General features: G+C 39.1%; 1 protein-coding gene across 3 annotated transcripts in view; it reads right to left on the bottom strand.

The window, feature by feature from the left end:
• DOCK9 (dedicator of cytokinesis 9) overlaps positions 1 to 21,742 on the bottom strand; it is a 736,189-nt gene that overhangs the window by 64,010 nt on the left and 650,437 nt on the right. For all 3 annotated transcript variants that reach the window (XM_053707819.1, XM_053707821.1, XM_053707820.1), the window contains exon 45: positions 11,086 to 11,192. In XM_053707819.1, coding sequence (XP_053563794.1) covers positions 11,086 to 11,192 — 107 coding nt within the window. The remainder of the gene's footprint in view (positions 1 to 11,085; positions 11,193 to 21,742) is intronic.

The following is a 21,742-nucleotide window of genomic DNA, read 5'->3' as shown; positions in this document are numbered from 1 at the left end:
AAATTGATAAAGAAAGGAAATGTATTAAATCATTCCAGAACTTAAAAATAGATTTTGATCTGTCTAATAAGGACTTTTTGTGCATATTTGCAATTAAGGCATTTTGTCCAAGACTTGGTTAAAAAAGTGGGCTGGGAATGGGGACTGGGCACATTGGAGAACTGGCTAGCTTTGACAAGAAATGGTCATTTGTCAATTGCACCGTGTTATCATCTCCTGAGCATAAAGAAAGGAGCCTCGATACGGGCAAACTTGGTCGCTTATTGGAATGAATTAATTCCACAAAACAATATTGAAATAAACACTATTCAATTGTCAATTAAGAAAATCTCGCAAGTAACACTATCTGCAACCTGGAGAGAGGCGCACGTCAAACTCCTGCATGGGGCATACTTTACCCCAAAGAGAGGGTTCAAGTGTGCCAACATGGGATTTTGTAAATGTCCAAAATGTTCACTTCAGGCAGCTGACCTAATCCACATGTTTTGGCACTGTCCAAAGATTAAAAACCTATGGGCCAGGGTCGAATACTGGTTCAAGAATGTACTCAAAATAGCTAATCTTTCACTCACATTGTATCAGATAATATTTTATCTTAAAGAATCTGGTAGGCAGAGCGATGAGAAAGTGGTAATCTCTGGCATTCTTGCTACTAGATATTTAATTTGCAAAAAGTGGAAAAGCTGCACAATTCCAAGTATCTCCGAGATAAAAAACTGCATGAAAAAGCAATGTATTTTAGATCAAAGAAATGCAGACATAAATAATGAGCAAGACATTAAAAGATTTTTTGATAAATGGGTGTTTTTTTTGAGAATTTTTCCCGAATCTGAAATGAACCATATAATCTTTCCTTTCAGGAACACAGAAATTGTTTTATTAGGAAACTGGTAAAAATTAAAAGAGAGCTAGTATCTAAGCTGATTTCTTTCTCTTTCCCCACCCCCCCTTTTCTTTTAGGTTTTTTTTTTTTTTTTTTTTTTTTCCTCTTCCTTCTTTCCTTGATGAGTTGCCTCTCCGCACGGGAGGGGTATGGGTTGGGGGAGGGTTCAGGAGGAGGGGGGTGAAAAACTAAAAAACTCCAAGAAATGTTAATAAGTAAGCTGAATGTGATATATCAATATCTAGCTAAAATATATCTGTATGCATAGCTAAATACAGTATTATAAGAATGAACTTGTGTATAATTTACGGATGATCTTATATGTTCAAAGCTGTTTATATTGTTTTTATTTTTTGTTTTTTATGACCTTTTCTTGGATTACAAATAAAAGTTAAAAAAAAAAAAAGTTGGTTTTATATTTTATAGTTACATGAAGATGTAACAATGACTCAAATTTACCAGTAAGGGTTTAATTAAAAGTTGTAACAGTTAATTATATTAATTGTCCTGCAGAATCATTCAAGAAATTGATAGCAGAATGACATCTGACTTTTGTTAAATATTTACTATTTTATAAGTCTCTGATTAAAGGTTAAATGCAAGCCCTGCAGGAAATAGCTTTCAATTCTACGTAAAGCTGATAAAAAAAATCCCAGCAACGCAAATTTATTTATCAACAAAATAGCTGACTTTAGAAAGATTGCACAAATGGATGTTCTAGTAAACCCAAAAGTCAAAATGGTAGAGCCTTAAAGGGACGTTTAACAGTCTGTTTCATTGTTGTAATAAAAAAGCACTAAGCAGTTGTTTTCTTCTTCCCTACATTTGTGCATTGTCCTTTACTTCCTGTTTATCTTAGCCTGATGTCATAAAACTCCTAGGCTGGTTACTATTAGTTGAATAGACTAGATAAAACAATGTCAGACTTGCTCATGCCTAGTTTCAAAGATGTCAGCTCCCATATCACACTGGGGACAGGGATATACTAAGAATTTCTAAATGTTATTAATGCAAGAAAACAAGTACGTTGTTTGCTGTTTTTACACAATCTTTTTTTTAGGTTTACTTTGATTCAACATTTTTGTTTTTACCTCCGTGTTTAACATCTTTTTAAAACTGTTTTATTTAAAGCCAGTGGTTTTTAAATCAACCCAACTAAGATTTTGCATAAATAGTAAATGACTGCCTTTCAACTAAAGCAAAGAGCATTTAGACATCTGTTACAAAGGTTTCTTTTGGAAAATTTGGTTCCATTCAGGATGACTAATGTCCAGCTCTGGGATACTCAAATTCAGCACTGATCCTTTCCTCCCCATTAAAAATATAAAATGTTCAATTTGTATTATAATATGTGGACCCCATTAAAGGACTGTATTTATGATGAAATTAAAATAAAATGTCCAGAAAAATTAGAAAGCTCGTTCTAAAAACTCTTACAATATATATGTATGTATAATGAAAGTTTTGCACAATATATATATATATACATACACAGTATCTCACAAAAGTGAGTACACCCCTCACATTTTTTTAAATATTGTATTATATCTTTTTCTGTGACAACACTGAAGAAATTACACTTTGCTACAATGTAAAGTATTGAGTGTGCAGCCTGTATAACAGTGTAAATTTGTTGTCTTCTCAAAATAACTCAACACACAGCCATTAATGTCTAAACTATTGGCAACAAAAGTGAGTACACCACTAAGTGGAAATGTCCAAATTGGGCCCAAAGTGTCAATATTTTGTGTGGCCACCATTATTTTCCAGCGCTGATTTAACCCTCTTGAGCATGGAGTCCACCAGAGCTTCACAGGTTGCCACTGAAGACCTCTTCCACTCCTCCATGACATCATCACAGAGCTGGTGGATGTTAGAGACCTTGCGCTCCCCCACTTTCCGTTTGAGTATGCCCCACAGATGCTCAATAGGGTTTAGGTCTGAAGACATGCTTGGCCAGTCCATCACCTTTACCCTCAGTTTCTTTAGCAAGGCAGTGGTCGTCTTGGAGGTGTGTTTGGGGTCGTTATGTTGGAATACTGCCCTGCGCCCTAGACTCCAAAGGGAGGGGATCATGCTCTGCTTCAGTATGTCACAGTACATGTTGGCATTCATGGTTCCCTCAATGAACTGCAGCTCCCCAGTGCCGGCAGCACTCATGCAGGCCCAGACCATGACACTCCCACCACCCTGCTGGACTGAAGGCAAGACACACTTGTCTTTGTAATCCTCACCTGGTTGCCGCTACACACACTTGACACCATTTGAACCAAATAAGTTTATCTTGGTCTCATCAGACCAAAGGATATGGTTCCAGTAATCCATATCCTTAGTCTGCTTGTCTTCAGCAAACTGTTTGCGGGCTTTCTTGTGCATCATCTTTAGAAGAGGCTTCCTTCTGGGACGACACCCATGCAGACCAATTTGATGCAGTGTGCAGCGTTGGTCTGAGCACTGACAAGCTGACCCCCACCCCTTCAACCAATGCAGCAATGCTGGCAGCACTCACACGTCTATTTCCCAAAGGCAACCTCTGGATATGACACTGAGCACGTGCACTCAACTTCTTTGGTCGACCATGGCGAGGCCTGTTCTGAGTGGAACCTGTCCTGTGAAACCGCTGTATGGTCTTGCCCTCCGTGCTGCAGCTCAGTTTCAGGGTCTTGGCAATCTTCTTACAGCCTAGGCCATCTTTATGTAGAGCAACAATTCATTTTTTAAGAACCTCAGAGAGTTCTTTGCCATGAGGTGCCATGTTGACCTTACAGTGACCAGTATGAGAGTGTGTCAGAGCGACAACACCAAATTTAACACACCTGCTCTCCTCATTCACACCTGAGACCTTCTAACACTAACAAGTCACTGGGGAGAGAAAATGGCTAATTGAGCCCAATTTGGACATTTCCACTTAGGGGTGAACTCACTTTTGTTGCGAACGGTTTAGACATTAAAGGGACACTGAACCCAAATTTTTTATTTTGCGTGATTCAGATAGAGCATGCAATTTTAAGCAACTTTCTAATTTACTCCTATTATCAAATTTTCTTAATTCTCTTGGTATCTTTATTTGAAAAGCAAGAATGTAAGTATAGATGCTGGCCCATTTTTGGTGAACAACCTGGGTTGTTCTTGCTGATTGGTGGATAAATTCACCCACCAATAAACAAGTGCTGTCCAGGGTCTTAACCAGCAATTGGTTGGCTCCTTAACTTAGATGCCTTCTTTTTCAAATAAAAGATAGCAAGAGAACGAAGAAAATTTGATAATAGGAGTAAATTAGAAAGTTGCTTAAAATGGCATGCTCTATCTGAATCCCAAAATAAAAAAAATTGGAATCAGTGTCCCTTTAATGGCTGTGTGTTGAGTTATTTTGAGGGGACAGCAAAATTACTCTGTTATACAGGCTGCACACTCACTACTTTACATTGTAGCAAAATGTCATTTCTTCAGGGTTGTCACATGAAAATATATAAAAATGTGAGGAGTGCACTCACTTTTGTGAGATACTGTATATATATATATATATATATATATATATATATATATATATATATATATATATATATATATATAATATAATTTTATTTAATTGAAGGCTTTGCACAGTATATCTAGTAACGAAGTATAACATGAAATTCATCCCAGTGTGTTAGGCCCAGCTCTGTGTGTTTTATTTGTCCTGAATTGTTCCAGGGCTTCTCCACACATAGGAGGAACTTTCATCATTTTTATTTGTTATCTTTATCACCATATAATCTTAACATATTTATGGGAAGTTATAGCAAACAGTATGGAAAGGCAGTGTGTGTTCATGTGACTGCCAAAACAGAAAGCCCACATTTAACCACTGCAGCTAACAGATTGTGGTAGTGGTCTCGGAGTGATGAGTCTGAATAATATCACAGACCTTTGAACGTCAATATTATACACTTGCTTTAAACAACTTTCTATTTTCTTCTATTATAAATTCTTCATTCTCTTGGTATCTTTTGTTGAAAAGCAGTGAGGTATACTTAGGAGCAGGCCCATTTCTGGAGTGCTTTGCAACAATGTTATCCATTTGCAAGAGCAGTAAATGGCAGCAATATTTCCTGCCATGTAGTGCTCCAGATGCCTACCTAGATATCACTTCAGCACAGAATATCATGGGAATTAAGCAAATTGGAAACTTTTTGCTCTGTCTGAATCACAAAAGAACATTTTTTGGGTTTCATATCTCTTTAATTTTGCAGATAATTACTATCACACTTAGATTTATTTAGGAAGTTCTGAGAAAGTCAGGATGGATTTTATTACAAGACCAGAGACTCATATTTTGCATTACTTTCAATTTACTGCTCTGACAGCTTTTTAAAGTATACAGTGAAAACATTAGTAAACATAAAACATGTGAAACAACAGAGAAAACAAAAGAACCAATAAGGACAAAGCCATGGATGTAGAAGATGATATCAGCCAATCAGCATACTCATAATGTCCATAAACAGTCCAGAGTGCACCAATACCTCCTCTTTCTTTTTGCTGCTCTGAAAGATAAGTACCTGTGCAATGTTCTCATAATAAATTGATATTTGAGTAATTATTAGATTTTTAAAATTTTATTGTCATATTTCTCGTTTTGTTTTCTCTTTTACTCTTTTTATGTGTTTTTATTATTATTTCCTGTTACATTCTCTCTGACATGCTCGTTTTTTCTTTTTGTGGGAATTATATTTTCCCTTGTTTCTCTTAAACATTTTTACAGTCCCTTACCTGTCCCTGCTATTCGTTGGTTAGCCGCTTTCATTAGGACCAAGTTTTTCTGTTTCAGCTCAGTTTCCATTTTCCCTTCTGTGGGGCTGAGTGCGGTCGCCATTTTGTTCTGCCCGTTCCCGCCCCCTCCCTGAGGTTGTTAGCTCTGAGGTTGAGCCTTTCTTCCCCTGGGTGGAGTTGAAATGTAATCCAGTTTCTCTACAGGATATGTTAATCACACCCATAGCCTATTCAGCAACATTGTAAGCGTAAAGTTTTTCTCTGTGAGTTATTTATTTCTGACTTTTCTAGAAGCACTTTTATTTTCTACCTCTGTGTGTCACTATTTCTTTATATTTACAGATTGACAACGTTTGTTCAAATCTTACAATATTGTTGTGCTGCTTTATTTTAATACTGCTATATATTTTACATTTTAATCCCCAAAATTTTTATCTTTTAAACTTTGCTTTTATTTTTTTCCCCATTTCTTTTTTTTTTCTGTGGTCTCAAGATGTCTCATGAGGAGAATAATCCAATTAATCCTGACCCCTCTTTGCAAAATATTATGGCATCTATGCGGTACTTTATGAGAAAGATGGACAACAAAATGAATAGTTTTATTGCTGATTTTCAGTCAGCTCCTCCTCAAATACATAAAAAAAAACACTTCTAAAACTAAACATCTTTCCCTCTTCTTATATTGAAAAAGATGCTGATAGTCTGCTTCAGACAGACAACCCTCATAGCTTATTACCAATAAGCACCTGTACTGTTAGCCGGCAGTCATCCGGCCCCAGAACTTCTGCATGTGTTGAGAGTCACAATTCAGAGGGTACTTTTCCTGATGCTTATTCTAAAAGAACTGGTCTAAAAAGACAAGCATCAAAATTTTTACAAACTCTCTCTGAAAATCTTTCCCCTTCTTTGGTTGAGGGGGAATTTTCATATGAATATAAATATAACAATTATCAATCCTCTGTAATGATTCAGATTATTCTGATTTCAACAACTTTAATAAATTTAAAAAGACGTAAAAAATCTTTGCCTGTTAATGATTCAGAAATAGTTTTTCTCGATTCCCATGGTAAACCTAGATTTAAACCAGAGGAGGTTAAGCATCCCAGATCCTCTGAGTGGTTTCCCTCCTCAGGTGTTGCAGAATATATTGATTTTTATTTAAGGCATCCCTTATTGCAAGAAGTTTGTAGCAAACTTCGTGCCGAATGCCCTCGCCCCTCCCTCCCAGGTAACTCCTCTGTCACTCCTGACATTGACCCCCAAATTTTTAAATTCCTGGGTTCTCCTGGATCTAGCATTAAACGAGGATCTGACAAATTACTTAAGTCTTGTCAAGACAAGCTTTTAGATATTTCTGGCCCCTTGTCAAAGTTATTTGAGTTGGCTGAGGATTCTGTTATAAATTATTCTACAATTGATCCTCAAATCGTCATAGAGTACATTCAAAGAGCCTTTGTTTTATGAGGCAATGCCAATACTGCTATAGCTTGCGAACGCAGAAGGTCCATTCTGCGCAGGCTAGAACCAAAATTATCTGATTTCGCAATAATGAGACATCTACAGACCCCAATGGCCTTCTCTTCGAAGAGGTATATCTAAAAAAACTCAGTGACTATACTAAAACTTTTTCTAGTTTATCTAAAACTAAAGCCACTGTAAAGAAGTCCCTCTATCAAAATCCCCGCCCCCTTTTTGATAGGGCCGGAAAAAGAAGGGGTCGTTTTCCCGGCCGTCAACCCTTCATCTCTAGACCCCAATTTTATCAGCAGCAGCAGCTTCAGCAGCAACAACAATTTGTCTCTCCCTTCTTCCCCACAAGAACCCGCTTCTGGCCCAGAGGTGCAAGATCAAGAGGTCGCCTTTAGAACCCCTTCAGGTAATTTCTATTGTTCCCCCGTTTTCTCTTTTTTCCCTAAAAAAGATGGGTGGTCGACTGGCTCATTTTCTTCCAAATTGGTCTCTAATAACTTCAGACCCCTGGATTCTTCAGACTATCACTTGAGTAGATTTTATTTCCTTTCCCATCCAAATTGTTCGCCTCGTCCAATTTTATTTCCAAGTTCAGATTGTCAAGCAATAGTTTCTGAGATTTCCTCTCTAATTTCAAAACAAGCTGTCAAACTCATTCTTGTAGATAAAGACAGCTACATAAGCAATATTTTCTTAGTAAAAAAGAAAAATGGCCAATTTCGACCAGTCATCAATCTGAAAACTTTAAATCATTATGTAACTTATCAACATTTCAAGATGGAGGGTATCCATCTTCTGATGGACTCTTTACTGGACAATGATTGGCTTGTTCGATTAGACCTCAAGGATGCATACCTTACCGTTCCTATACATTCTTCCCACAGGAGATTTCTTCACTTCTTCTGGAACCAAACTCTTTGGCAATTCACCTGACTTCCATTCGGCCTTTCATCCGCTCCGTGGATATTCACGAAAATTCTGAAACCAGTCATAGCCTGGCTAAGATTCAGAGGAATACGCCTGATAGTTTTTCTGGACGACATTCTTATAATGAACAAGTCCCCTCCACTCTTCTTCTTCATTTGAACATCACTTGTTCCCTTCTGGAGAATTTGGGATTCATAATCAACAAAGAAAAATCCTCCCTTCTCCCGTCTCAATCCATTGTTTTCTTGGGATTTCAAATCAACACTTTAGACTCCACCTTAAGTCTTCCATTAGAGAAATTGAAGAACATCAAGAAAGAGATTTCCTCTCTTTTGAAGAAAACTTGCTTTCCTCTTCGCTTATTAGCCTGTATCATCGGTCTACTCTCCTCTTCCATTCAAGCCATCTTTCCAGCCCCTCTACATCATTATCGGGCTCTTCAACGCTTGAAAATATCTCACCTTCAAAAAGGTTTTTCTTATCAGCATCGGATTTCCTTATCCCCAGAAGCCAAAGAGGAGCTCATCTGGTGGATTCAAAACATAGAGGCATGAAACGGCAAAGCAATCTTCGGTTCTGTTCCAGATTTTGTCATAGAATCGGACGCAAGCAACTCCGGCTGGGTAGCGCGTTGCGGTTCCACAATTACAGGTGGCAAATGGACCCTTGTAGAATCCAATCTTCATATCAACTGCAAAGAACTTCTGGCAGGATCCTTTGCAATTCAGAGTTTTCTCAAGTCCAACCTTCCCACTTCTTCGCATGGACAACCTTTCGGCAGTTCGATATCTAAATCTTTTAGGAGGCACAAAATCAAAACCTCTATCAGATCTTACAAAAAATTTCATTCACTTTTGCCTCGACAAGAATATTTCTATTTCTGCGGAATTTATTCCGGGTCTATCCAATCAGACTGCAGATTGGGGTTCTTGTTATTTGAAGGACTCCGGCGATTGGAAATTGGACAGGAGTATTTTCCTAAAGATTTCTTCTCTCAGGGGCCCTTTCTTTCTTGACCTTTTTGCCTCTCGTTCCAATTTTCAAGTCAGACCCTTTTTCAGCTGGAGACTGGACCCAGACGCCTCTGCCTTGGACGCTTTCCTTCAAGTGTAGCCCCCTTCAGGAGCTTACGCTTCCCCCCCTTTTCTATGACTGCTCGGACTCTGGCTTATATCCGCAGGAACCCGATATCTCTTCTCCTGATCATCCCCCTGTGGCCACCCCAGCCTTGGTATCCTTCTCTTCTGGAACTTTCTTTCCTTCCTCCCCTACTTATTCCTTCCATCCCTCATCTCCTCCTATATTTGCTTTCCAAATCTCTAACTCTTGTTGCTTGGATGCATTTAGGGGATCTTGGTCTCTCGATGGACTTTCGGACCAAGCTCAATCTTTATTACAAGACTCTTGGGCTCCTGGAACCAAAAGATGTTATCTCTGAGCTTGGTCCAAGTGGTCTGGCTGGTGTGTCCAGAGGGACTTGGATCCCTTTTCAGCTCCTTTGAATCTCATTTTAGATTATTTCTCTTTTCTTTTTGACTCAGGTCTTGCCTATAGATCTATCAATATAGCTTGTTCGGCTCTCTCTGCTGGTCACATCCTTATTAATAATACCCCTGTTGGGAAAAAATCCATCAGGTCTGCAGACTTCTCAAAGCAGTTCGTATCTAAAAACCTCCAACTTCTAAATACTCTTTCTTTTGGGATGTAGATTTGGTTTTGTCCTTTCTTAGATATTGGCCTTCTAATGTTCTTCTTTCTCTCAAACAGCTGTCAGCTAAACTTGCCACTCTTCTCTATCTTCTCTCTTTTCACAGAGTTTCTGATGCTCGTGCCATTGATATTAATTCTCAAATGTTTTCTCCTTTTGGTGTCACCTTTATCCTTTCTAAAATAACTAAATGTCTTTCTCAATCTATATTTTATCCTCATTTCTCTGATCATCCTAAGTTGTGTGTTGTCCTTTGTCTAAAAGAGTATTTGTCTTGTAATCAACATTTACGTCTTTCTTCTTCTTATCAACTTCTCATCTCTTTTGTTTCCCCTTTCAAACCTGTCTCCTCTACTTCTATTGCCAGGTGGGTAAAATGGATTATGCTTCTTTCTGGTGTGGAAGAATCTTTCTCAGCTCACACCGTTCGTGGAGCTTCTGCCTCTAAAGCCTTTTTAAAATCCTCTTCCCTCCAAGATATTTTAAATGCAGCTGACTGGTCTTCAGACTCCACCTTTAGACAATTTTATTTTAAACCTATTAATAACGCTGCTTTTTCTTTAATTTCATGATCCTTTTTTGCTTTAAACTAGCAAATTATGAGTCTCTGGTCTTGTAATAAAATTTAGTGTAGCTATAATCTAGATTTTATTAAAGACACAGAGACAAATATTTTGCCTCCCTGGCAATCTTTCCGTTCCCTCCCAGTATTAAAATTATATTTGATTTGTTTATTAATATGTATTTTTATTTCCAGCATCCACCTCTCAAAACATCTACTTCAACTGATTTGGACTCTCCTATCACTCGAAATCTACGTCATCTGTTCAAAATTCTCCTTCAGCCTAGACAGATTCCCAGAAGAATCCTCTCCTGCCTCAACCTCAAGTTTCTCCATCCTGTCTTCAGAATTATTTTGATTTTCTGTTATTGGTTGTTCATGTTCCAGTTGTTATGGTGCTATTATATTCCTTCCTTCTTTAATGTCCTTTTTACCTATTTGCATCAAACAAGAAAGAGGAGGTATTGGTGCACTGTTTATGGACATTATGAGTATGCTGATTGGCTGATATAATCTTCTACATCCATGGCTTTGTCCTTATTGGTTCTTTTGTTTTCTCTGTTGTTTCACATGTTTTATGTTTACTAATGTTTTCACTGTATACTTTAAAAAGCTGTCAGAGCAGTAAATTGAAAGTAATGCAAAATATTTGTCTCTGTGTCTTTAATAAAATCTAGATTATAGCTACACTAAAGATAGGATAATCTGAATTTTTATGGCCTCTAATGTACAAGTGAGGGTTAAACATCCCTGACATGATCAGGTCAGAGTAAACAGGCCCACCTCATTAAAATGTACATCCTGCATTCCAACATCTTCCATCATAGAAGCTTCTTCATCTATATTTGGTGTAATCACTCTGAATGTTGAACATCCTTGTCTGAACATTCCTAGAGACAATTGAAAAAATGACAATGTTAAATGTACAGTTATTGATAAGATACTTTACACTAACTTAAAGGGACATAAAAGCCACAATTTTTTTCATGATTCAGAAAAAGCATGCAATTGTAAACAACTTTTCAATGTATTTCTATTATTTACTTTGCTTCCTTCTCTTGTTATCCTTTGCTGAAAGGTTTGTCTAGGTAAGCTCAGGAGCAGCAAAGAACCTAGTTTCTAGCTGCTGATTGGTGGCTGCATATATATACCGATTGTCATTGGCTCACCTACGTGTTCAGTTAGAAACCAGTAGTGTATTGATGCTCCTTCAACAAATAGTAACAAGAAAATTAAGCAAATTTGATAATAGAAGTAAATTGGAAACTTGTTTAAATTTGTATGTTTTACTTAAATCATGAAATAATTTTTTTGTGTTTCATGTCCCTTTAACATGCCATCTACAATACATAATAATTTTACTGCTACATAATCAGTCTAACTTGTTTAAACATCAATTCCCAACCATGTTAAAAGTTCCATTAGGTACATCTTATTTTTTAAAGTGATAAAACCAGTTAAAAAAAATAAACCACACGTTTCAAAGAAACTAGATGAAAAGCACTCAAGGATAAATATGGCTGATTTATGTAACATTTTTTGTAATGTCTATAGGATAAGGCAAAAAAAAGGATGGATGATAAAAAAAGAAAATATAAGAGATGGAACCAAAGGACAGTAGTGTAATTTTACACCTTGAGAAGTAGGTGTGGTTTACATTCCCTAATGCGGAACAAGATCTATTGTATTCTGAGAATAGCTATTATGGAGAGAGAATAAAAATGAAATTGCTAAATTACACTTTAAGAGGATTTTAAAAAGATTGTGGTAAGGAGCTATTACTAAGTGCGGACTAATATACTATTATCTTCACAGGCTATGGTGAACAATACTATATGTCTTGCTAATTAATCTTTTGTTAGTTCCTACTTTGTAATGTGAAACAGAGATTGCTCCTCTTGACTGATTTACTATTGACCATTACCACTTTGACAGTTAAAATTGGAACAAATGTAGAACTTTGACAGCCCTTATTTCAGATGGCTTATCATGGACATTTGTCTTGCAAATCAATCTTCTGGGGTTACCCTCCTTGTTTTTGGGGTCACTATAGTCAACTATTTGTACTGTTTGCTGCTGTTTCTAAGTTTTTACACAATTGAAGGAAGGGTATTATCAAAGTAACTTGTAAACTTTAATAAAACTATAAAAATACCCGTCTTCTTTTTTTAAATAAGGCAAAACATCACTTTGTGACCTATCCTATATAATAAAAGGTTGTGTGTTTGTCTGAAGCTGTCATGAGCACTAGAGCCTGCGTGCAAGGACAAACACACTTGGCCTACCTCACCTGGCATCTGGCGTGGAGTGGGCGTGGCCAGACGGGCGTGAAGTGGGCGGGGCCAGGCATGAGGTGGATGGGGCCGGGCGTGAGGCAGGCGGGCGGGGCGTGGCCGGGCGTGGGCCGGATGCGCCGTGAGAGATAGAGAGCTCTAAAGAGGGGGGATAAAGAGAGGAGGGAGACAGCAAAAGAGAGGGGGAGAGAGAGCAAAATGAGGGGGGGAGAGAGAGAGCAAAAGAGAGGGGGGGGAGAGAGAGAGCAAAAGAGAGGGGGGGAGAGAGAGAGCAAAAGAGAGGGGGGGAGAGAGAGAGCGCAAAAGAGAGGGGGGAGAGAGAGAGCGCGCAAAAGAGAGGGGGGAGAGAGACAGCGCAAAAGAGAGGGGGGGAGACAGCGCAAAAGAGAGGGGGGGGAGACAGCGCAAAAGAGAGGGGGGGAGAGCGCAAAAGAGAGGTGGGGGAGAGCGCAAAAGAGGGGGGGGGGGAGAGCGCAAAAGAGAGGGGGGGGGGAGAGCGCAAAAGAGAGGGGGGGAGAGCGCAAAAGAGAGGGGGGGGAGCGCAAAAGAGAGGGGGGGGAGAGCGCAAAAGAGAGGGGGGGGAGAGCGCAAAAGAGAGGGGGGGAGAGCGCAAAAGAGAGGGGGGGAGAGCGCAAAAGAGAGGGGGGGAGAGCGCAAAAGAGAGGGGGGGGGAGAGCGCAAAAGAGGGGGAGACAGAGAGAACAAAAGAGGGGGAGAGAGAGAGCAAAAGAGGGGGAGAGAGTGCAAAAGAGGGGGAGAGAGAGCAGAAGAGGGGCAGGGAAGAGAGAGCGCAAAAGAGAGGGGGGAGAGAGAGGGAGCAAGGGTTGGAAACGTGGTACTTGGCCCGTGTACATGGGCTTTAGGACTAGTCAAGGTAATATTTTACTATGTTCTCTATAGAAGACCCTAAAAGCAAAGTAATGTGTTTTATAGATGGTAATGTTTAACAGTATGTTGTATAAAAAGGGAATTAATGGGAAAAGTCTACTTGATGCTTCATAACAGCCTTAACTTTCTAAGTGACCATAGAAGCAATCATTCTGGACACATACGTATACAATTAGGATCTATTAACGTCGGACAACACATCATAAATGATAAATGCACATAAGTTAGGTCACAGAGTTATTAAAATGGTTGCATCCCTTGACTGTGTGGTTTTGTCGTGTTTCTTGAATTATTTGTAATGTAAAGTGGGCTGATCATACTTACAATTTAGTTCTTGTTTTCAACATTTCTAAATGTCGTATGGCATTATCACTGCATTATTCTAAAGCTCACAATAGTAAAATGCTTCTGTTATTAATACCCCTAAAATTAATGCAAACGCCACAAAAGTTTTTTCCTTTACCCATAATCTACCCATTTTTATAATCCAAAAATTCAAATGTTCACAATTAATGAGAAACAAAATGGTGATGGGTAGAAAATAAATGACAGGTTAAAGGGCCTGTATGTTGATGAATCCCTTTTAATATTATTTGAAAGTGTGCTCCAGAACTTTTATTAAATTAACTCTATGTGATTGAGCAGGCAACCTATTGGTTTGGTGACATTATAGCCTAATGTTATCCAATATGGCAGGGGTAATGTCAAGCCTATGTGAAAAAACATAATTTATGTAAGAACTTACCTGATAAATTCATTTCTTTCATATTAGCAAGAGTCCATGAGCTAGTGACGTATGGGATATACATTCCTACCAGGAGGGGCAAAGTTTCCCAAACCTCAAAATGCCTATAAATACACCCCTCACCACACCCACAAATCAGTTTAACGCATAGCCAAGAAGTGGGGTGATAAGACAAAAGTGCGAAAGCATAAAAAATAAGGAATTGGAATAATTGTGCTTTATACAAAAAAATCATAACTACCACAAAAAGGGTGGGCCTCATGGACTCTTGCTAATATGAAAGAAATTAATTTATCAGGTAAGTTCTTACATAAATTATGTTTTCTTTCATGTAATTAGCAAGAGTCCATGAGCTAGTGACGTATGGGATAATGAATACCCAAGATGTGGATCTTCCACGCAAGAGTCACTAGAGAGGGAGGGATAAAATAAAGACAGCCAATTCCGCTGAAAATAATCCACACCCAAAATAAAGTTTAAATCTTATAATGAAAAAAACTGAAATTATAAGCAGAAGAATCAAACTGAAACAGCTGCCTGAAGAACTTTTCTACCAAAAACTGCTTCAGAAGAAGAAAACACATCAAAATGGTAGAATTTAGTAAAAGTATGCAAAGAAGACCAAGTTGCTGCTTTGCAAATCTGATCAACCGAAGCTTCATTCCTAAACGCCCAGGAAGTAGAAACTGACCTAGTAGAATGAGCTGTAATCCTTTGAGGCGGAGTTTTACCCGACTCGACATAAGCATGATGAATTAAAGATTTCAACCAAGACACCAAAGAAATGGCAAAAGCCTTCTGACCTTTCCTAGAACCGGAAAAGATAACAAATAGACTAGAAGTCTTTCGGAAATTCTTAGTAGCTTCAACATATTTCAAAGCTCTAACTACATCCAAAGAATGCAATGATCTCTCCTTAGAATTCTTAGGATTAGGACACAATGAAGGAACCACAATTTCTCTACTAATGTTGTTAGAATTCACAACCTTAGGTAAAAATTTAAAAGAAGTTCGCAACACCGCCTTATCCTGATGAAAAATCAGAAAAGGAGACTCACAAGAAAGAGCAGATAATTCAGAAACTCTTCTAGCAGAAGAGTTGGCCAAAAGAAACAAAACTTTCCAAGAAAGTAATTTAATGTCCAGTGAATGCATAGGTTCAAACGGAGGAGCTTGAAGAGCCCCCAGAACCAAATTCAAACTCCAAGGAGGAGAAATTGACTTAATAACAGGTTTTATACGAAACAAAGCTTGTACAAAACAATGAATATCAGGAAGATTAGCAATCTTTCTGTGAAAAAGAACAGAAAGAGCAGAGATTTGTCCTTTCAAGGAACTTGCAGACAAACCTTTATCCAAACCATCCTGAAGAAACTGTAAAATTCTCAGAATTCTAAAAGAATGCCAGGAAAAATGATGAGAAAGACACCAAGAAATGTAAATCTTCCAGACTCGATAATATATCTTCCTAGATACAGATTTACGAGCCTGTAACATAGTATTAATCACAGAGTCAGAGAAACCTCTTTGACTGAGAATCAAGCGTTCAATCTCCATACCTTCATATTTAAGGATTTGAGATCCTGATGGAAAAAAGGACCTTGCGACAGAAGGTCTGGTCTTAACGGAAGAGTCCACGGTTGGCAAGTGGCCATCCGGACAAGATCCGCATACTAAAACCTGTGAGGCCATGCTGGCAGAACAAACGAGCATTCCTTCAGAATCTTGGAGATTACTCTTGGAAGAAGAACTAGAGGCGGAAAGATATAGGCAGGATGATACTTCCAAGGAAGTGACAATGCATCCACTGCTTCCGCCTGAGGATCCCTGGATCTGGACAGATACCTGGGAAGCTTCTTGTTTAGATGAGAAGCCATCAGATCTATTTCTGGAATTTCACATTTGACATTTGAACAATCTGAAGAAATACCTCTGGGTGAAGAGACCATTCGCCCGGATGTAACGTTTGGCGACTGAGATAATCCGCTTCCCAATTGTCTATACCTGGGATATGAACCGCAGAAATTAGACAGGAGCTGGATTCCGCCCATACCAGTATTCGAGATACTTCTTTCATAGCCAGAGGACTGTGAGTCCCTCCTTGATGATTGATATATGCCACAGTTGTGACATTGTCCGTCTGAAAACAAATGAACGACTCTCTCTTTAGAAGAGGCCATGACTGAAGAGCTCTGAAAATTGCACGGAGTTACAAAATATTGATTGGTAATCTCACCTCCCGAGATTCCCAAACCCCTTGTGCTGTCAGAGACCCCCAAACAGCTCCCCAACCTGTCAGACTTGCATCTGTTAAAATCACAGTCCAGGTTGGAAGAACAAAAGAAGCCCCCTGAACTAAACAATGGTGATCTGTCCACCACGTCAGAGAGTGTCGTACAATCGGTTTTAAAGATATCAATTGAGATATCTTTGTATAATCCCTGCACCACTGGTTCAGCATACAAAGCTGAAGAGGTCGCATGTGAAAACGAGCAAAGGGGATCGTGTCCGATGCAGCAGTCATAAGACCTAGAATTTCCATGCATAAGGCTACCGAAGGGAATGATTGAGACTGAAGGTTTCGACAAGCTGAAACCAATTTTAGACGTCTCTTGTCTGTCAGAGACAGAGTCATGGACACTGTATCTATCTGGAAACCTAAAAAGGTTACCCTTGTCTGAGGAATCAATGAACTTTTCAGTAAATTGATCCTCCAACCATGATCTCGAAGAAACAATACAAGTCGATTCGTATGAGATTCTGCTAAATGAGAAGACTGAACAAGTACCAAGATATCGTCCAAATAAGGAAATACCACAATACCCTGTTCTCTGATTACAGACAGAAGGGCACCGAGAACCTTTGTAAAAATCCTTGGAGCTGTTGCTAGGCCAAACGGCAGAGCCACAAACTGGTAATGCTTGTCTAGGAAAGAGAATCTCAGAAACTGATAGTGATCTGGATGAATCGAAATATGCAGATATGCATCCTGTAAATCTATTGTGGACATATAATGCCCTTGCTGAACAAAAGGCAGAATAGTCCTTATAGTTACCATTTTGAATGTTGGTATCCTTACATAATGATTCAATATTTTTAAATCCAGAACTGGTCTGAAGGAATTCTCCTTCTTTGGTACAATGAAGAGATTTGAGTAAAACCCCAGCCCCTGTTCCAGAACTGGAACTGGCATAATTACTCCAGCCAACTCTAGATCTGAAACACATTTCAGAAATGTTTGAGCCTTCACTGGATTTACTGGGACACGGGAAAGAAAAAATCTTCTTGCAGGAGGCCTTATCTTGAAGCCTATTCTGTACCCTTGTGAAACAATGTTCTGAATCCAAAGATTGTGAATCGAATTGATCCAAATTTCTTTGAAAAATCGTAATCTGCCCCCTACCATCTGAGCTGGAATGAGGGCCGCACCTTCATGTTGATTTGGGAGCTGGCTTTGGCTTTCTAAAAGGCTTGGATTTATTCCAGACTGGAGATGGTTTCCAAACTGATACCGCTCCTGTAGGGGAAGGATCAGGCTTTTGTTCCTTATTGTGACGAAAGGAACGAAAACGATTATTAGACCTAAATTTACCTTTAGATTTTTTATCCTGTGGTAAAAAAGTTCCTTTCCCTCCAGTAACAGTTGAAATAATAGAATCCAACTGTGAACCAAATAATGTATTACCCTGGAAAGAAAGGGAAAGCAAAGTTGACTTAGAAGACATATCAGCATTCCAAGTTTTAAGCCATAAAGCTCTTCTAGCTAAAATAGCTAGAGACATATACCTGACATCAACCCTAATGATATCAAAGATGGCATCACAAATAAAATTATTAGCATGTTGAAGAAGATTAACAATGCTATGAGAATTATGATCTGTTACTTGTTGCGCTAAAGCTTCTAACCAAAAAGTGAAGCTGCAGCAACATCCGCTAAAGATATAGCAGGTCTAAGAAGATTACCTGAACATAAGTAAGCTTTTCTTAGAAAGGATTCAATTTTCCTATCTAAAGGATCCTTAAAGGAAGTACTATCTGCCGTAGGAATAGTAGTACGCTTAGCAAGAGTAGAGATAGCCCCATCAACCTTAGGGATTTTGTCCCAAAACTCTAATCTGTCAGACGGCACAGGATATAATTGCTTAAAACGTTTAGAAGGAGTAAATTAATTACCCAAATTATTCCATTCCCTGGAGATTACTTCAGAAATGGCATCAGTGACAGGAAAAACTTCTGGAATAACTACAGGAGATTTAAAAACCTTATTTAAACTTTTAGATTTAGTATCAAGAGGACCAGAATCCTCTATTTCTAATGCAATTAAGACGTCTTTAAGTAAAGAACGAATAAATTCCATTTTGAACAAATATGAAGATTTATCAGCATCAACCTCTGAAACAGAATCCTCTGAACCAGAGGAATCATTATCAGAATCAGACTGATGATGTTCATTTAAAAATTCATCTGAAAAATGAGAAGTTTTAAAAGACCTTTTACGTTTACTAGAAGGAGGAATAAAAGACATAGCCTTCTTAATTGATTTAGAAACAAAATCTCTTATGTTAACAGGAACACTGAGTATTAGATGTTGAAGGAACAACAACAGGTAATGTAACATTACTAAAGGAAATATTATCTGCATTAACAAGCTTGTCATGACATTCATTACAAACAACAGCTGGAGGAACAGATACCACAAGTTTACAGCAAATACACTTAACTTTGGTAGATCCAGCATCAGGCAGCGATTTTCCAGAAGTATCTTCTTATTCAGGGTCAGTCTGGGACATCTTGCAATATGTAATAGAAAAAACAACATATAAAGCAAAATTGATCAAATTCCTTAAATGACAGTTTCAGGAATGGGAAAAAATGCCAGTGAACAAGCTTCTAGCAACCAGAAGCAATAAACAATGAGACTTAAATAATGTGGAGACAATAATGACGCCCATAATTTTTAGCGCCAAAAAAGACGCCCACATTATTTGGCGCCTAAATGCTTTTGGCGCCAAAAATGACGCCACATCCGGTAACGCCGACACTTTTGCCGCAAAAAACGTCAAAAATGACGCAACTTCCGGTGACAAGTATGACGGCGGAAATAACAAAGAATTTTTTTTGCGCCAAAAAAGTCAGCGCCAAGAATGACGCAATAAAATGAAGCATTTTCAGCCCCCGCGAGCCTAACAGCCCACAGGGAAAAAAGTCAAATTTTAAGGTAAGAAAAAAATTGATTATTCAAATGCATTATCCCAAATAATGAAACTGACTGTCTGAAATAAGGAATATTGAACATCCTGAATCAAGGCAAATAAATGTTTAAACACAAATATTTAGAACTTTATATAAAAGTGCCCAACCATAGCTTAGAGTGTCACAGAAAATTAGACTTACTTACCCCAGGACACTCATCTACATATAGTAGAAAGCCAAACCAGTACTGAAACGAGAATCAGTAGAGGTAATGGTATATATAAGAGTATATCGTCGATCTGAAAAGGGAGGTAAGAGATGAATCTCTACGACCGATAACAGAGAACCTATGAAATAGACCCTCTAGAAGGAGATCATTGAATTCAAATAGGCAATACTCTCTTCACATCCCTCTGACATTCACTGCACGCTGAGAGGAAAACCGGGCTCCAACCTGCTGCGGAGCGCATATCAACGTAGAATCTAGCACAAACTTACTTCACCACCTCCACGGGAGGCAAAGTTTGTAAAAACTGATTTGTGGGTGTGGTGAGGGGTGTATTTATAGGCATTTTGAGGTTTGGGAAACTTTGCCCCTCCTGGTAGGAATGTATATCCCATACGTCACTAGCTCATGGACTCTTGCTAATTACATGAAAGAAACCAATATTACATTACAATACATATTGAGGAATTCAGTAAGTCAAGAACATAAAATATGCTTACCTGATAATTTCATTTCCATCTGTGGGAGGAGAGTCCACTGCTTCATTCATTACATGTGAGAAATAAGAACCTGGCCACCAGGATGAGGCAAAGACACCCCAGCCAAAGGCTTAAATATCTCCCCCCCCCCCACTCCCCATATCCCCCAGCCATTCTGCCAAGGGAACAAGGAACAGTAGGAGAAATATCAGGGTATAAATGGTGCCAGAAGAGTAATATTAAATTTAGGTCCGCCCACCAGAGCAAACGAGTGGGAGCAGTGGACTCCCACAGATGGAAATTATCAGTTAAGCATAATTTATGTTTTCCATCTTAATGGGAGGAGAGTCCACTGCTTCATTCATTACTTGTGGGGAACAAATACCCAAGCTCTAGAGGACACTGAATGAACAAAAAATGGGAGGGTAAAAGGAGGCGGACCCTATACTGATGGCACCACAGCCTGCAGAACCTCTCCCCCAAACACAGCTTCCGCTGAAGCAAAGACATCAAATTTGTAAAACTTTTTAAAAGTATATAAAGGAGGGCCTTAGAAATCTGCTCCACAGAGGCCTCGTTCTTAAAGGCCCAAGAAGAGGCCACAGCTCTAGTCGAGTGAGCCGTAATCCTCTGAGGAGACTTATGTCCCGCTGTCTCATAAGCCAAACGGATAACGCTTCTCAACCAAAAAGACTGAAGTGGCCTTTTCCCTTCTACGCTTCCCTGAATACACCACAAATAGGGACGAAGTCTGTCTGAAATCTTTCGTGGTCTGAAGATGAAACTTCAAGGCTCGAGCCACATTCAAGTTATGCAGTAACCTTTCCTTAGACGAAGAAGGGTTAGGAGACAAGGTAGGAGCTACTATCTCCTGATTGATGTTACGATCTGACACCACCTTGGGAAGAAATCCCAACCCAACGCGAAGCACAGCCTTATCAGCGTGAAAAACCAGGTAAGGGGGCTCAGTTTGCAAGGCCGCTAACTCAGAACCCTGCAAGCCGATGCGATAGCCAGAAGAAATGGAACCTTCCAAAAAAGAATCTTAATGTCAATTGCATGCATAGGCTCAAACGGAGCACTCTGCAAAATCTTAAGAACCAAGTTAAAGCTCCAAGGAGGAGCAGAATTTCTAAAGACAATTCTGACCCTAGACAGAGCCTGAACAAAGGACTGAATATCAGGAAGCTACGCTAGCTTCTTGTGTAACAGCACCGACAACGCAGAAATCTGCCCCCTTAAGGAACTGGTGGCAAGACCCTTATCCAGTCCATCCTGGAGAAAGGCCAAAATCCTGCATACCCTAACCTTGTGCCAGGGATATCCACGTTCCTCGCACCAGGATAAGTAGGTCATCCACACCTTATGATAGATGCAACAAGTGACCGGCTTCCTAGCCTGGATGAGAGTATCAATTACTCTCTCAGATAAACCTCTCTTAGCCAAGACTAGGCGTTCAATCTCCACGCAGTCAGCCTCCGAGAATCGAGATTTTGGTGTAGAAAGGGACCCTGAACCAGCAGATCTCTGCGCAAGGGTAACCTCCATGGAGGAGACAATGACATCCCCACCAGATCCGCAAACCACGTCCTCCGTGGCCTCAACGGAGCAATCA

Source organism: Bombina bombina, chromosome 3 (assembly GCF_027579735.1).
Source record: "Bombina bombina isolate aBomBom1 chromosome 3, aBomBom1.pri, whole genome shotgun sequence".
NCBI classification, from domain to species: domain Eukaryota; kingdom Metazoa; phylum Chordata; class Amphibia; order Anura; family Bombinatoridae; genus Bombina; species Bombina bombina.
Note: the sequence above shows the minus strand (reverse complement) of the source record. Positions and strands in the feature narration are given on the sequence as shown.